Genomic DNA, 18208 nt, shown 5'->3' on the forward strand with positions numbered 1-18208 from the left:
ACTGAATAAATTATAAATGAAATATAATTTTTATTAAAAGGTAAATGAGCATTATGAGTTGTGCACATTTGGTTTTATCTAAATATATTTTTCTGGAGTGGATAAAAGATTATGATTGATGAAAAAAGTATCTTGGTACGAGAAAATAATACTTTAGTATTAATTATTAAGTACAATGTGGTATAGCGTAAGTAAAAAAGCGATCAACACGATACTGAATAGAGCCGGGTTCGATTCCCAGTTTGGACTATTCTTCTTTTTAAACTATTTCTGATGATGAGTAATAGTAATTAATATTCATGGTTTACAATGTTTATTATAAATAGACTATGAACGAAATTAATACTAATGAAAATAATCTAATTTTCTATAAAACAATCAAAAGCCCTTGAAACGATGTTATTATTCTACAATACAATTATAATAATTATTTACATTTGTCGTTGTGATAATTGATACCACGAAATAACGGCAAATAATATCAGGTATCCGACCACCCTCCTCTTTTATCCTCTCTGATCACTAATCACTCCGCATAGCAAATACATAGAGATATCTATCTATGGATAAACCGAGTAAAGAGCCGACTTCGACGTTTACTGTCAATGTTTGTTTAAACCGAAGTTCAATATTATCTACGACAGTAATTAATATCGACCCAATGAATGGCTTCGTATACTTATAGTCACGGGTAATTGTACATGCCTTAATTTATTATCATATTATTATATAAATTAATATAAATGAAATATTAAAATTTTTAGCGATCCGAACTGCTATAAATATATTTCATTGCTGCTTTATAAAGTGATATTGTAAAAAAAGATATTTTTGAATGTTGAAAAGTTATAAAAAGAAAAGAGAAAAATTCAGAATGGATTTACATGCCTTCTATACTTGTATAATCATAGAAATATTCAAAAAAATTATGATGTAATTTTTTTTTTCCTAATATTTTGTGGAATTTTCCTCACTGAACTAACCATGTGCTAAGACTAATTAAATGGTGTGATAAAGTGCATGAATACAGGAGTGTAAATTTACTGATTAACATAAAGACATGATCGGCTGATCAAATTAATTTTTTTTTGATAATTATAATTACACAGCCATTTTTAAAATGGCTCAAGAAATATTTTTAAATAACAAAAATTATAAAAATTCTCCACCAATAAGTTTCTAAGAGTAAAATTTTTTTTTGTCATATTTCTTAGAATTCCATGAAAACCTTAACTCAAAAGAATTTCTAGCTAAAAAATTTAATAGCTATAATCTCATATCTATCAAATACTTATCTTAGAATCCTCATATGATCTTTTTCCACTGAAATACAGCTCATCAAAAATCACCGAAAAATTTTGCAATGTAACTTGCTCCCGTGGAAATGTGAATTTCTCCCGTAACTTTTGCAACGAGTGTAGTTTTTTTCTAATTTTATTTTGCAAGCGGAAATGGAAGAAACCTCTTATACTTTATTAATTAAGCAAATATAATAAGTAATAAGAATCTATATCCATATATATTATATCTGTGTGTAATATTTGCGTGGTAAGTGCGCTGCGATCCATAAAAATGTCGAGAGTACTGAGTGACGGGCGGAAGCAGTAGAGATGGACAAGGCCAATTGTTTATAATACCATCAGTGAGACTGTAACAATGGAAATCCTGGGTTGATGTACTATCATATATATACAAGCTGGACAAGGTAAACTAAAATAATGTATAACGCCACAAGTTGCTCTCTCTATCTGTATACTCTTTCCAAGAATTCGAGCATACCGTTTGATATGGTAATTTAAACATTATTTTTATTCTATTTTATTTATTACATTTTTTAGTTAAACTCATATGTATAGATGAATACATATCTACAACACACACATGCATGCATATGTGAACCATTATCTTACTCTACTGCACTTTGGGTTACACTCTTCGTTTAGTTTACGCTCCCATGACTTTAAGCCACGCGTGGGGGCTTACATATATATTTAGACATATTTAAATATATATATAAATATAAATTTTTTTTGTTACCATATACATGTATGCATGCATACAGATATACATATAATTCTAAACCTCCCACGTGGTTGAGACATATATTTATATTTGTATGTTATATATTGCCCGACATATATGCTTTTAGCGCAGGTGAGTCAGATACACCCTGAATATTTTTATTTTCTATCTTGTACTATCACAACAGCAATAACAACAATAACACCAACTTCTGCAACTAACTCATGTATATATATTATTTATTTACTATCCAATTGAGTTTTATTATGAATTATCGACGGTACCCGAAGCATTTTCTCAATTTGATTGTATTACATGGAATAACTTTAAATAATAATACACGGCAAAAAATTTTTGTTAAAATTTACACTAAAATTGTTGAAAAAACTTTCTTCTTGCGCACAATGTAAATTTACAATCCATTGGAATTTAAAAATATCACAATTCTCTTCAGAGAGTTAATTAAGTTTTATCTTATGGATATTATTGTCCTTAAAGACCTAAAGTGTATTGTTCTCAAACCCATAAAATGTGTTCAGTATTTCACGCAACGTTAACTATCACTTTTTTTGGCCATTCTTTACACAATTTTTAACTTCCGCTAAGAAAATTGAAAATTTTCAAAAGTTGGGAAGTTATTGGTTTTATCCCGTTTTTCGAAAATCGAGTTTTCAACGGATGTTGACGTTTTGAGGTCCTAGGCAGCTTCCTCGAATGTTTCCGCGATTATGTCCGTATGTTTGTATGTATGTATGTGTGTGTGTGTGTGTGTGTGTGTGTGTGTGTGTTTTTTTTCCCTTAGGGGGGGGAATCCTTTTTACGGATTCTAGGCGTAGCTGTTTGGCCTGGATATGTGGCGACTCGACGCAGCGTCATACTAAAACTCGACGCTAACGCCCCTACCCACTAAACCCTAAACCCCTTTCCTCTTTCCTCTAATCCCTCATGGAAACCGCCGTTAGGCATTACTTCGTGGGGGGAGGATATAGCGACTGCTCTTCCTTCTGGTAATTAGGTATTATTTTACCTTTCTTCTAGTTGTTGTCATTTGCTCTTTTTCTTTCGATGGAACGCAAGTCTATAAGGACTTCTGTTGCAAACGTGTTTGCGGCGTTCCAGGCAGCCTCTGATGACAGCATTGCTTCTACTATTGTCTCTGGTTGGATTTTCTTCTTCAGGATCATCTCCAGCTCATCGCGCTGTAGGTAAAATCGTGGGCACTCAAAGAAAACGTGCTCCGCGTCTTCATTGATTCCTGGGCAGGACGGGCACTCCGGTGAATCATCATGCTTGAAGCGGTGAAGATACGTCCGAAAACATCCATGTCCTGACAACATCTGCGTCAGATAGTAATTGACCTCGCCATGACTCCGGTTTATCCAAATGTCGATTTTCAGTATGAGACGGTGTGTCCATCTTCCTGTTGTCGCGGCGTCCCACTGCGATTGCCATCGTGCGATGCTGTTCTGCCGTTCTTCAGCTCTGAGTTCCTCGGCACTTAGTGTGGTTGACCTCTTTCGTTGGTAAAGGTTCCGTCTTTCCTCAGCTAGAACTCTAAGCGGCAGAGTTCCGGAAATGACACACACTGCTACTTCTGATATCGTGCGGAATGCACTGGCTAGTCTTACAGCGCTCAGTCGATATACTGGTCCAGCTTTTCTCCATGATTCTTGCAACTTCAGCGCGTCTGCCCAAATGGATATTCCATATGTGAGCACCGATGTGACAACTGATGATAGTAGTAGTCTCCTGCTCTGCTTTGGCCCTCCGACGTTCGGCATCAGTCGTGCGAGACTAGCCCTCACTACTGACGCTTTGGCACTGACGTGTTCCACTTGCTGTTTAAAGTTGAGACGGGCATCAAGTATCACTCCCAAATATCGGATGTAAGGTTGTGATGTGATTTCTTGTTCGCCGACTTTCAGCTTGATGGTCTCTAACACTTTTCTGCTGGATATAAGCACTGCCTCAGTTTTGTGTGTAGCCAGATGCAGGTTTACCGTATTCATCCACCGATGGACTTGCTCGAAGGTGAAGTCGAACATGTTGTTAATTTCGTCAAGGTGTTTAGCGACGATTACTACGGCTACGTCGTCTGCATATGCTACGAGTCTTACACTTCTTGGCAATTTCAATCTCAATAGGCCATCGTACATGATATTCCACAGCAGTGGACCAAGTACAGAGCCCTGGGGTACACCTCCTGTAATATCGTACTCTTTTAGACCATTCTTTGTGTCGTATTTAAGAACTCTATCGGTGAAATAGCTGGTCACTATTCTACACAGGTATTCTGGAACGTTTTTCTCTCGAAGAGCTTGCATGATGCAGTTCCAGTTGGCGGAATTGAAGGCGTTTTTAATGTCTAATGCCGCCACCAGGCAATACTTCTTTGTGCCACCCTTCCATCTGGTTCCTGCGATCGCTTCTTTAGCCGTGCTAACAACCAGATTGATCGCGTCCAGGGTTGATCGTCCTTTCCGGAATCCATACTGGTTGTCTGCCAGGAGTGGGTCGACTACTGCATCTATTCGTTGATGAATTATGCGCTCAAGTATCTTACCCGCCGTATCTAGCATGCAAAGTGGTCGGTAAGATGACGGTTCTTCTGGTGGTTTCTTCCCTTTAGGTAACAGTACCAATCGTTGCTGTTTCCACTTACGAGGAAAAGTCCCCTCCTTGAGGCATGCATTATAAGCGTCTAGGAATAATGTTGGAGCTGCCTTTATGATGGTTTTCAAGGCTAAATTAGGGATTCCGTCCAATCCCGGCGCTTTATTATTCCCTACACGGTTACAAGCCTCCAGCAGTTCTTCTTTAGTGACAGGTGGGATGTCGTCCAATTTGCCTGGCGCCAACTGGTAATCGTAGTTGCGTTGCTGTGGAAACAGTGCAGTGACGATTTTCTGAAGAAGTTGAGGACACGTAGGTGATGGCATTTGTTGTTTTTTCAGGTGGGTCATAACCACCTTATAAGGCCTACCCCACACGTTTTTATCCACCTCGTATATAAGCTCTTTCCAGAATCTTCTTTTGCTCTCTTTGATGGCTTTATTCAGTTCACGACGCGCCTTTTTGTACTCTGCGATCAGCTCCACTGAGTTGGGCCGTTGATAGCCGCGCTGAGAGATTCTTCTTTTCTTATGACACTCTTTACGGAGGACGCTGATGTGGTCGTTCCACCAATGCACCGAAGGTCTCGAATTTATGCCACGTTTACGAGGCATACTGGCATCACAAGCATGTGTTACTCTCCTCATCAGGTCCTTAGTCTGTTCTTCTGCACATCCAGTGTTGATCGGATCACCATCGAGGGCTATTAGTAATGCTTCTGGGTCAAAAGATTTTACCTTCCAACCAACGATGTTAGACTGCTTGACTGGTCTCTTGGGGTTCTGGTCGCTTGATATTTCCCAGAATATCGCATGATGGTCGCTGGCAGTGTAGATGTCCAACAGTTTCCAGTTGCAGTCGCCTCTGGCAAGGCTATTACTGACAAAAGTGAGGTCTACAATTGAGCTTGCGTCACCTTTGGTGTAGGTCGGCGTATCACCACTGTTGAGCAAAACCACATCTAGTGTAGTAAAGGCCTCCAGTAGTGCTTTCCCTCGTGCGTTTGTATGTTTGCTGCCCCAGTCAACTGCCCAGGAGTTGAAGTCTCCGGCTATCGCTACTGGATGGTATTGCTTCGCATCTTCGGTTAGTCGATCCAGGAAATCAGTGAAGTCAACAATGGAGAGGCTAGGTGGTGCGTAGCAGCTATAGAAGCGGATGCCTTCTACTGATACTGCTACAAAGCCGACATTGCTGTTGTCGACTGCATTTTGGAAAGAAAGCTTGCCACATGACCAGATGACAGCTTTGGATGTGCTGTCAGATTCCCAGGGTTGGGTACTCAGGTGTTTATATGGCTCTGCTATCAGTACCAAGTCCAGCTCTAATTCTCGCACAGATTGCATGAGCAGGTCATGCGCTGCTTCACAATGGTTGAGGTTGAGCTGCAATATCCTCATGCTTGTTTGTTCCTCAACTTCTGGAGCGCCTCCTGATATACCGGGCATCTGTAGGTGCCGGCATGGTGAGCCACGTCCTTTGCTCCTTGCTGGTCAGCACATATTGCACACTTGGCAGAATTTTTACAGTCCGCGATACGGTGCCCTTCTTGTCCACATCTGATGCAGAGTTTAGATCGGTCTACTTGGCTTTTACATTGGGGCCCAACATGTCCAAAGTGCCAGCATTTAAAGCATTGGATAGGTCTCGTCGTCGCTTTGATTCGACAGTTAACCCACCCGACATGGATCTTGCCGGTTCCTTCCACTAATTTTCGCGCGATGGTCATAGGTAAAGTGACTGCAGCCGTCTGCGTACCTCTGAAAGCCTTACGGATTTTTATTCCTTCTAGAGGTATCTCATGATCTTTTCCAACTTCCTCTTTCAGGGCGGCCTGGATCTCTTCCTTCGTCGTTTCTTCGTCGATGTCTCGAATCTCAATGGTCTCCTGTGGACCTTTACAGACTACCTTAGCATCGTCTTGAAGAATTCCTGTGATGGTCCTCTGCAAGGCTTGGCCTTTGTCAGCACTTTTCCTTGACAACGTGATCAGCATATCTCCGGTCATTGTCCTGCGGATCTTCTCGACGGTATTTCGAACCTGGTCTGCTGGGACATCACGCTTTATGCGGCGCAATATCTCGGAATACTTCTCTTTTTCGGCAGGGCGGATTATCAGCGCGTCAGGTCTGATCCATTTGCGCGATTTTTTCCGCTTAGGTTCCGGTCGTGGCTCCTTCGGCAATTGCTTTGGGAGGTGATCCTGCTCCGGCCTTCTCTTCTTCGATTCTACTTTTTGCCACGCGTCGACCTCCTTATTTTTGGCACTCCGTGCCGCCACTTCTTTCGGAGGACTTGGTTTTGTGTCCTTTTTCTTCATTACTTGGTTGACCGTTGGGTCAGGAGAGTTACGGTCTTCCCTCTTCCCAGACCTGACACCAGTGTCGCTTCTGTCTTCTGTTAGAGATTCACCATCGCCTTCGGCACCGGTGTCCATCTCTTCGACGGTGTCTGCGGCAGGTTGTCTGCTCTTCTTCGGTGTGACATTGGGAGTTTGCCGTTGTTGTGCCTGCCATCCGTCATCAAGTGTTCTGAACCTTTGAAGGGCGTTGACTACACCGGTTGTCTTCGTCTTGATCTCTTTGTGGATGTTGACTTTAGACTTAACAAACTCATGCAGCTCTCTGGTAAGCTTATCAAGGTGTTCCAGCGCTTGTGCCCTCTTCATCTCAGCGCTTGCTACGATAGCTGCTTGCTGGGCGTGAGCCCCGTTTTGACTCTTGTTTGTTTCCATATTTCTACTCATACTTTTTTGATTTACCAGCGCATCGTACGGAGTGGAGCGGGTTGCCATAACTAGGAACGGGTGTACCCTCGGAGATAGTACTCCTACCCCAGTTCCCTGAGGCCTAGCCGACACTTAGCCAGTCCCGGAATACACGGACGGACTAGACTCGCTCGGAGCGGTGAAGATTCCGATCTCTAACACTCACTGCGTACTTCCTGATCAAGGCCCGAAGTGGCTGGCTCCTGATCCACTGCTGCAACTTTCACCTCGGCAGAGCAAGCTCACATCAGCCGTGGCCTGCATCGTCGGAAACTACGATACAGGTTCCGGACACTCCCAGTGAGTTACAGCAGGAACCAATCGTCTTGCTAGGTCAGTTAGTGTGACCAACCCATTAAAGGAGAGTTTTGTCCACGGGAGCTTATTTTGTTTGGTTATTTTGCTTGGCTCCTACCCGCTGTACCTCATCAACTAAGAGATTAAGTGTCATCCAAGGACAGCGAGCGTTCTCCCATCCGCCCGGGGAGACGCGCCCGGTAGCAGTATCTCTTCTGCCCCGAGTGTGTGTGTGTGTGTGTGTGTGTGTGTGTGTGTGTGTGTGTGTGTGTGTGTGTGTGTGTGTAGCCGTATGCAAACCTCTCATAACTTTTGAATGACCAATTTCATCGCAGTTGGCGCTAATCGAAGGGGCTTGATCAAACTCAGATTTTGAATAAAATTTAGACCAATTCGAACCGGACGATTTTGAGAAATCGTAAAAAAACTGAAAAAAAAATATTTTTCAAATGTGGTTTTTTTGGAATAACTTTTAAACGGCTTAAAGGTTCAATTCAAAAAACTAATCAGCTCTCAACCTTGAAAAACCACGTCAATCGCCGCCAATCCGGTCAAAATCGGTTGGTTCGTTCGAGAGATATCGTGAACGAAAGAAAACCGAAAAAAGTGTTTTTTCGGAGTTACTCCGAAATTTCTAGTTTAACCAATTGAAAGTTTTTTATGAGGGTTCAAAAACTGCGTCAAATGTCGCCAACCGCGTGAAAATCGGTTCATTCATTCAAAAGTTATTGCGGTTTGGAAATTCAACAAATAGTGTTTTATTAAGCTTCTATCAGACTTTTGAGCTCGGAGAGCTAAAAAACGTAATAAGTGCAATTTTGAGCGCTTGAGTAAGGAATTAGCGGTAAGTTGCAGGGATGGCCTTTAGCATGATGATCATCATAATTTTCAAAACCACAATTATCATGATCATCGAGTTTTCAATGACCATGATGTCCATGATGGTCATAATTTCCACACTTTAATGACTATGATGTCTATGATGTTTATAATCTCCACAATGATCATGATGATTATGACCACAATGATCACGATGGTTATGACTACAATGATTGTGATCACTATAATCATGATGATTATCACCACAATGATCATGTTCATCAAGATTATAATGATCATGATAATCATAATATTTGTGGTGATCATGACGATTATAATTTATTTGTTTTTTTTTTTACGGTCCTAACAGCCTACTGGCCAATAACAGGGTCTTTTTATGGTGAAATGCTATAAATTTATATTAAAGATTTTACATTATATGTTGATTATAATTATAATTATGTTAAATTATTACACATGAAGACTTAAAAGCTTAGTTTTACAAGGCTTTGTATAAATCTATAATGATGAGAAGAATCATGATCATGATCTTTGTAAGTACGATAATCGTGATATTCATGATAGTGATGATGATATGATTATCTGTATGTTCACGATGACCATTTCGATTATTATTTTTGGAATTTTAAATCTCGAAAACTACGTAAGATGTAAAAAATTTTAGCTTTTGTGATGCGGATTGCATTGTAAGGCATCATTACATGATCTATGTGAAGATCATAATGAAACTGAATTAAGAGTACTTAACCATTGAGTTGTATAAACTATTAACTCACAATAATGTTGAATATTTAATACATATTTTTTTTATACGATGGCAAAGAATTTTTTACCGCCCACAAAAAAAAAAAAAAAAGATGAAATGTTTAACATGAAAAATGATGAGTATGGATAAAAGTGAGGAAAAAATGTATTTTAAAAATTATATAATAATTTATAGAATAAATTTATAAGACAATATAAAAGAAGTATGGAACGCGTGAAAACGAGCCGGTAGAATCTCGTTGAAAACCTACGCCGAGCATAGAAATTCTAGCTAGAAAGCAACGGCGGCCATTATGTATTTATTAAGTTTACAAATTTATAGGCACCTGCTTCTGGGTACCTCTCTACCCACTGCTACCACCCTCTCGCAATGCTCCCAAGCTTCGTCTACATTCTCGCTACCGCCAGCACCACCGCTACCGACGCTAGTATTAAAATGAATTATTTAATATTAAACTTGGTAATTTTTAACCGTATTATATCACAAATTATTTAGTAGGAAATTCTCGGTATACTCTCGCATATTCTACACCTGAGTCACTACTGCATACACTTCTGATGGTATTTTTTTTTATCCGTGTCTCAGAGTAATTCTCATAGTTTTGATACTTTACTTATGAAAATGGGAATATTAATATTTGATAGTACATTTTTTAACTTTTATCTGCAGAGTTATGAGACTCTGCATTCATTCTTAATAATAATCCATTCATTACATACTAATAGCACCTCATAACGCAGATCTCTTTAAATAGTGATTATCTTTACTGACAATATAAAATCAATAAATGTGAAAAAAGATACGTAAACTATTTAGAATTCGTAACAAACAAATCTTATTTGTAATGTAATGGCTTAGATCTTGTATTTGTTTGAAAAAAATCTTATCATTATTCTCTGCCATCTGATTTCGTAACTTGCTGACTTCAACCCGTGAAAAAAATTTTATGATATGATCGAATGAAACCCGAGCTCTTAAGGGGATATTCTATTAATATTTAGAAAAATTTTTGCAATTTTGTAATTCTTGAATGGCCCATTAGACAAGTGAGACCAGATACCTAAGCATTTAAAATTGCACTTATGACGTTTTTCAGCTCTTCGAGCTCAAAAATACAATTTAAGTGTTACTTTGAGCTCTCCGAGCTCAAAAAGATAGCTTTCCATGCTTTTAAGCTCTTTGAGCTCAAAAGTCTGATGGAAGTTTGATAAAACAATACTTTTTGGATTTTTAAACCGCAATAACTTTTGAATGAATGAACTGATTTTCACGTGGTTAGCGGCATTCGATGCAGTTTTGTAAGCCAAATAAAGAATTTTCAAGTTTAAATTGATCAAACTAGGAATTTCAGAATATTTTAGAGAAATTTCAATATTCTTGGTTCAAAAGTTACGTTGAGACAAAACCAAATAAATTCAGAGTCAAAAGTAAAATCCTGTGAGTTTTGCATTTGGAGATGGAGGTAATATTCACTGTGAAATTCCGGAATATAAAAATTAAGCGATTATTCGTTGTTCGTTGTGTAAGAAGTCATTGTGTCTTTTTCAATATTTTTTCAAACGAGCAATTGGGTTATGATCCACACGAAAACTGTACTTTCAGAAAATCGATCGATGAGAGAATAATCTCTATCCCATTAACTTAATTTCACAAAATAATATATTTTTACAGATTTTCTGCGTCTCACTGAAAAAAAAGTTTGCTTCTACCAAGGAAATGTTTCCTGATGGTTAAATAACTGGTATTATTATGGTTAAAATACGAAAGTTTTTTAACTATAAGAATACCGTTTTCTCACTGTCAAAAAACTAGCCTTATAATAAAGCGTGATATTTTAAGGTTAAGAATACCAGTTTTTTTATATCAAGAAAACTCGAGTAAAAAATTTAGTATTCTAGGTGGAAAAAAATTTTTTTTTCAGTGCTTAAAAACGCATTTATATACTTTCCATTTCTTATCATTCTTCGTGTGGATCATAACCCACTTGCTTGTTTGAAAAAATATTGAAAAAGATACAATGAGTTCTTACACAACGAACAACGAATAATCGCTTAATTTTTACATTCTGGAATTTCACAGTGAATATTACCTCTATCTCCAAACGCAAAACTCACAGGATTTTACGTTTGACTCTGAATTTATTTGGTTTTGTCTCAACGTAACTTTTGAACCAAGAATATTGAAATTTCATTGAAATTATTGAAATTTTATTATTTTAATCGATTATAAAAATAACATATTTTAATGGCATCAAAATCGGAGCTGGAAACCTGGGAACCTTTCCTTGTAAGTAATAAAAACGGACGTATCATTCTCTTTTTCCAAAAGCAAAGCTTCCTTACATTTATGAATAGAGTAAAAAATAGTTAAAAACTTTCATTCTAGCAATATGAGCTAAAATTTTTATGAAAATATCTACAATTTATGAATTTAATGGATATATTTGAAAAAGTTATTAAAAAATTATTGAAATCAGAAAGCATTGGAGTTCGGTTACGAATATCTTTTAAACGGTTGCAGTAATCAATTTAACATATCAGAACTTCTTTGTAGAGCGTTGAATTTCCTACAAAAATATGGCATATTTATTTGACAACTGTTATTTTCCAATAAGGTAGGAAATTAAAAAAAATTTTTTTTTGACAAATTTTTTGAATTCTGACCTCGGATATCTTTGAAATAGTTAATGTAAAAACTTTTTTGTAGATCATTCAATTTTCTACAAAAACATGTATAAAGATTTGATTAAAAAATTGATCAATAGTGAGATATGATTTTTAACTTCCCGCTAAGAAAATTTTCAAAAATCGGGAAGTTATTGTTTATACCCCGTTTTTCGAAAATCGAGTTTTCATTAGATCGCGACGTTTTGAGGTCCTAGGAAGCTTCCCTGACTATTCCCGCGATGGTGTCTGTACGTCTGTATGTATATGTGTGTGTGTGTGTGTGTGTGTGTGTGTGTATGTGTGTTTTAAGGGGGGGGGGGAATCCTTTTTACGGATTCTAGGCATAGCTGTTTGGCCTGGATATGTGGCGACTCGACGCAGTGTCATACTAAAACTCGACGCTAGCGCCCCTACCCACTAAACCCTAAACCCCTTTTCCTCTTTCCCCTAATCCCTCATGGAAACCGCCATCAGGCATTACTTCGTGAGGGGAGGATCTAGCTACTGCTCTTTCTTCTGGTGGCTAAGGTGTTATTCTTTCCTCCTTATAATTGGCGTCATTCGCTCTTCTTCTTTCTATGGACCGCAGATCTGAGAGGACTCCCGTGACAAACGTGTTTGTGGCGTTCCAGGCAGCCTCTGATGACAGCATTGCTTCTACTATTGTCACTGGTTGGATTTTCCTCTTCAGGATATTCTCCAGCTCATCTCGCTGTGGATAAAAACGTGGGCACTCGAAGAAGACGTGCTCTGCATCTTCATTGACTCCTGGGCAGGACGGGCACTCTAGGGAATTATCATGCTTAAAGCGGTGGAGATACGTCCGGAAACAGCCGTATCCTGATAACATCTGCGTAAGATAATAGTTGACCTCACCGTGACTCCGGTTTAGCCAAACGTTGATCCTTGATATGAGACGATGCGTCCACCTACCCTTCACTGTGGCATTCCACTGTAGTTGCCATCGACTTATGCTCTTCTGCCGTTTTTCTGTTCTAAGCTCCTCAGCGCTTAGTGTGGTTGACTTCTTTCGTTGGTAAAGGATCCGTCTTTCCTTAGCTAAGACTCTGAGAGGCAAAGTTTCGAAAATGACACACACTGCTTCCATAGATATTGTGCGGAAGGCGCTCGCTACTCTTAAGGCACTCAGACGGTAGACTGGTCCAGCCTTTCTCCATGATTCTTGCTTCTCTAGTGCGTCCGCCCAGATAGATATTCCGTAAGTGAGCATTGATGTGATTACAGATGATAGCAGTAGTCTTCTGCTCTGCTTTGGGCCTCCGACGTTTGGCATCAGTCGTGCTAAGCTAGCTACCACTGCTGATGCTTTTGCACTCACGTGTTCGACTTGCTGCTTAAAGTTGAGTTGGGCATCAAGCATCACTCCCAGATATCGGATACATGGTTGTGATGTGATTTCTTGTTCTCCGACTTTCAGCTTTATGGTCTCTATCACTTTTCTGCTGGTAATAAGCACAGCCTCAGTCTTCTGTTTAGCCAGTTGTAGATTCATTGAGTCCATCCAGCGGTTAACTTTCTCAAAGGTGATACCGAACATGTGGTTTATCTCATCTAGGTGTTTAGCAATGATTACGACAGCTACATCATCTGCATATGCAACAAGCTTGACACTTCTTGGAAGAGTCAGTCTCAGCAGGCCATCATACATGACATTCCACAGAAGTGGACCCAGAACGGAACCCTGGGGTACACCTCCGGTAATATCATACTCTTTTGGACCATTCTTCGTGTCGTATCTTAGGATTCTGTCCGTGAAGTAGCTAGCCACTATCCTACGTAGGTATCCTGGTACGTTTTTCTCTTCCAGGCCTTGCATAATGCAGTCCCAGTTGGCGGAGTTGAAGTTTTTCAAGGCATTTTTGATGTCCAAAGTGGCCACCAGGCAGTACTTCTTCGCTTCACCCTTCTATCCGATCCCTTCGATTGCCTCCTTGGCCGTTGCAACAACCAGATTGATTGCGTCCAGGGTCGATCGTCCTTTCCGAAAACCATACTGGTTGTCTGCCAGGAGTGGATCGACAACTGCTTCTATTCTTTGGTGGATTATACGCTCAAATATCTTACCTGCCGTGTCTAACATACAAAGTGGTCGATAAGATGACGGTTCTTCTTGTGTTCATGCCACGTCTACGAGACATACTGGCGTCACAAGCCTGGGTCACTCTTTTCATCAGGTCCTTGGTCTTCTTTTCTGCGCAGCCCGCGATAATCTGGTCACTATTGAGAGCTACTAACAATGCACTTGGGTCAAGAGTTTTTACCTTCCAACCAATGAAGTTAAGTTGCTTTTTAGATCTTCTCGGGCTCTGGACGTTTGATATTTCCCAGAGAATCGCGTGAGGCTGCTACTGGTGAGGCTGCTACTGACGAAAGTGAGATCTACAATAGAACTTGCGTCTTCTTTGGTGTAGGTTGGTGTATCACCACTGTTGAGCAGTACTACATCTAATGTAGAAAAGGCTTCTAGTAGTTCCTTTCCTCGCGCGTTTGTATGCTTGCTGCCCCAGTCTACTGCCCAGGCGTTGAAGTCCCCGGCTATTGCCACTGGGTGATAATGCTTCCCGTCCTCGGTAAGTTGATCCAGAAATGCGGTGAATTCGACAGTAGAGAGGCTAGGTGGTGCGTAACAGCTATAGAAGCGGATGCCCTCTACTGATACTGCTACAAAGCCGGCATTGCTGTTGTCGACTGCATTTTGGAAAGGGAGCTTGCCACATGACCAGATGACAGCTTTGGATGTGCTGTCAGATTCTCAGGGTTGGGTACTCAGGTGTTTATATGGCTCTGCTATTAGTACCAAGACAAGCTCTAGTTCTCGCACGGATTGCATGAGCAGGTCATGCGCTGTCTCACAATGGTTGAGATTGAGCTGCAGTATCCTCATGTTTGTTTGTTCGTCAACTTCTGGAGTGCCTCCTGAAATAACGGGCACTTATAAGTACCGGCATGGTGGGCAACATTCTCTGCACTTTCAATCTCAGCACATAATGCACATTTGGCTGGATTTTTACAATCAGCAATCTTGTACCCTTCTTGTCCGCACCTGATGCAAAGCTTCGACCGGTCCAGCATTTAAAGCATTGAATAGGTCTCTTCGTTGCCCTTATTCGGCAATTAACCCAACCAATCCGGATTTTGCTACTTCCATCCAGTAGTTTCTGTGCTGTTGCTGCTGGTAGAATTACTGTGGCAATTTGAGTACCTCTATAGGCCTTACGGATCTTGATTGCCTCTAGTGGTATCTCACAGCCATCTCCAGCTTCCTATTGTAGGGCACCCTGGATGTCGTCCTTCGTTGTGTCATCATCGACGTCTCGGATCTCAATTACCTCCCGTGGTCTTTTGCAGGTTACTCTTGCGTCTTCTTTCAGTATGTCTGCAATGGTCTTTCTCAATGTTTGGCCTTTGTCGGTGTTCTTCCTCGAAAGAGTTATCAGCATATCTCCAGCATTGGTCTTATGGATCTTCTCTACCGTACTACGGACCTGATCGTCAGGGACGTCCTGTTTTATTCGGCGCAGGATCTCGGCGTACTTTGCTTTCTCTGTCAGCCGGATGATGAGGGCATCCGGTCTGATCCATTTCCGCGGTTTCTTTCGCTTGGGTTCAGATTGGGGTTCCTTTGTCATCTGTTTTGGGAGCACCTCTTTCTTCTGTCGCTTTAGCTCTTTCTTGGACTGAACTTTTTGCCAAACCGACGCTTTTTCCTGTTCGTCGTTTCGTACTGCCGCTCCTTGTGGAGGGCTTTTCTTCAAATCCTTTTTCTTCACGACTTGGCTGATTGCTGGGTCAGGAGAAAGTCGATTTTTTCTCTTACCTGACTTGCTGCTGGCTTTACTTTTGTCTTCCGCGACTGATTCACCGTCACCTTCGGCTCCGGTGTCCATTGCTTCGTCAGTCACGACGACAGCCTGACAGGCTTTCTCCGGTGTAGCATGGGAAATGCGCTGCAATGATGAGCGCCACTCCTCGTCCAGCTTCTCAAACCTTTGAAGGGCGTTAGCTACACCAGTCGTCTTAGCCTTTATCTCTTTGTGAATGTTGACCTTTGGTTGGACGAAATCATTCAACTCACTGATCAGCTTTTCAAGGCGTTTGAGCGCTTGCGAATGCTTCATTTCAGCGCTTGCGTCAATCGCTGCTTATTGGGCATGTAGCCCGTTTCCACTCTTGTTTGTTTCCTGTACGGAGTGGAGCGGGTTGTCATAACTAGCAACGGGTGTACCCTCGGAGATAGTACTCCTACCCCAGTTCCCTGAGGCCTAGTCGACACTTAGCCAGTCCCGGAATACACGGACGGACTAGACTCGCTCGGAGCGGTGAAGATTCCGATCTCTAGCACTCACTGCGTACTCCCTGATCAAGGCCCGAGGTGGCTGGCTCCTGATCTACTGCTGTAACTTACACCTCGGCAGAGCAAGCTCACATCAGCCGTGGCCTGCGTCGTCAGAAACTACGACACAGGTTCCGGACACTCCCAGTGGGTTACAACAGAGAACGATCTTCTTCTTGCTAGGTCAGTTAGTGTGACCAACCCATTAAGAGGAGTTTTGTCCACGGGAGCGTATTTTATTTAGCTCCTACCCTATGTACCTTGTCAACTAAGAGACTCAGTGTCATCCAAGGACAACGAGCGTTCTCCCATCCGCTCGGGGAGACGCGCCCGGTAGCAGTATCTCTTCTGCCCCGAGTGTGTGTGTGTGTGTGTGTGTGTGTGTGTGTGTGTGTGTGTGTGTGTGTAAACCTCTTGTAACTTTTGAACGGCTTGACTGATTTGATCGCAATTGGTGCCATTCGAAAAGATTCGACTAAACTTAGATTTTGAATACAAGTTGGATCGATTCAGACCAATAGATTTTGAGAAATCTTAAAAAAACTGCGAAAAAAAATTTTTCCAAATGTGGTTTTTTTTTAATAACCTTCAAACGGCTTGACCGGTGGATTCCAAAAACTAATCATCTTTTAACATCAAAAAACCACGTCGATCGCCACCAATCGGGTCAAAATTGGTTGATTCGTTCGTGAGTTATCGTTGACGAAAGAAATCGAAAAAAAGTGTTTTTTTCGAATTACACCGAAACTTCCAGTATTATCAATTTGTGTTTAAAAATGTATCATAGAATTTAAAAAACTGCGTCGAATGCCGCCAACCGCGTGAAAATCGGTTCATTCATTCAAAAATTATTGCGGTTTGAAAATTCAAAAAATAGTGTTTTATTAAACTTTTATCAGACTTTTGAGCTCGGAGAGCTCAAAACTACACGAAAATTATATTTTTGAGCTCTTCGAGCTCAAAATTGTAATACGTGCAATTTTGAGCGCTTAATTACGAAAGTAGCGGGAAGTTGCAGGGATGGCTTTCAGGGTCAACCGTTTTCCTAATTTTTTTTATAAGAGACTAACAAAAAATATAAAACTGTGATGAGCATAAGCTTCCTATCAATATTAAGAGCTCAAATTTGGTGAGCATTTTCTAGAGGTGCTAGAGAACCAACTTTTCAATCTTAGAAGTTAAAAAAAAAATAATCGATTTTTTTGACCCACCCTAATAATCATAGAATTTTGTTTCTCTTCGTTAATGTCTTTTATATTTTACAGTGTGCGAAAAATAGCAAAATATTTAAATCGTCATTAATTTCCACGAATGTTTAATGGTATCAAATTCATTCTCTTAGCAATTACATAATTCATGGGATATTGATTAGTTTTTATGATAGTAATTTAAAATTTTTTCATATACATAACGACAACTGTTAGGTTTTTGCTGGATAAAATATTTCATAAGATATTGAGTCAAATTCATCGAGTATTGTCCGATTGAATATATATAATAATACGTATATATGTTTTACATATATATGTGTATTAGAATGAAGTAACTTCCGCAATTGGTTGATTATATTTACTCTGTAAACCCGCGACTATTCTATATACGTTATGCCTCATACTCTTAATATTCAAGTGGAACGATCAGTATCATATTATTTTTTTTTTTTATGTTATTTCCAATGAATTCTTTTACTTTTTAATTATTTTGAGTAGAGATCGATAGTCGGTATTGTTACTTTTTATTTTTGAATCCTTGCGTAGAATTTTTAACGCATTGTGATATTATTATAGAATAAATTGTAGCACTAGTAAATATTTGCTTTATTTTACGTAATTTGAATTTTCCAATCAAGAAATTTGGTTATGTGTTTATTTAGTAGTTATTCT

The 18208-nt window shown here is 39.9% G+C and overlaps 2 protein-coding genes across 5 annotated transcripts in view; one reads left to right on the top strand and one right to left on the bottom strand.

Annotated features, from left to right (window-relative positions):
- LOC123266697 (protein bric-a-brac 1-like) overlaps positions 1–18208 on the top strand; it is a 481411-nt gene that overhangs the window by 124763 nt on the left and 338440 nt on the right. The window lies entirely within an intron of this gene.
- Positions 6309–7369, bottom strand: LOC123268050. The gene is made up of 2 exons (XM_044732933.1): positions 6656–7369; positions 6309–6578 (listed from the first exon to the last, which is right to left on the bottom strand). Exons 1-2 carry the CDS (start codon positions 7367–7369, stop codon positions 6546–6548), a joined length of 747 nt encoding a protein of 248 aa, XP_044588868.1. The 3' UTR covers positions 6309–6545.

Source organism: Cotesia glomerata, linkage group LG6 (assembly GCF_020080835.1).
Source record: "Cotesia glomerata isolate CgM1 linkage group LG6, MPM_Cglom_v2.3, whole genome shotgun sequence".
Classification (NCBI taxonomy): Eukaryota; Metazoa; Arthropoda; class Insecta; order Hymenoptera; family Braconidae; genus Cotesia; species Cotesia glomerata.

Coding starts and splice junctions, on each gene's coding strand:
- LOC123268050 (XM_044732933.1), bottom strand. CDS start 7,369: ATGGAAACAAACAAGAGTCAAAACGGGGCTCACGCCCAGCAAGCAGCT. Junction 6,579..6,655: donor TTCGAAATACCGTCGAGAAG/ATCCGCAGGACA, acceptor AGCCTTGCAGAG/GACCATCACAGGAATTCTTC.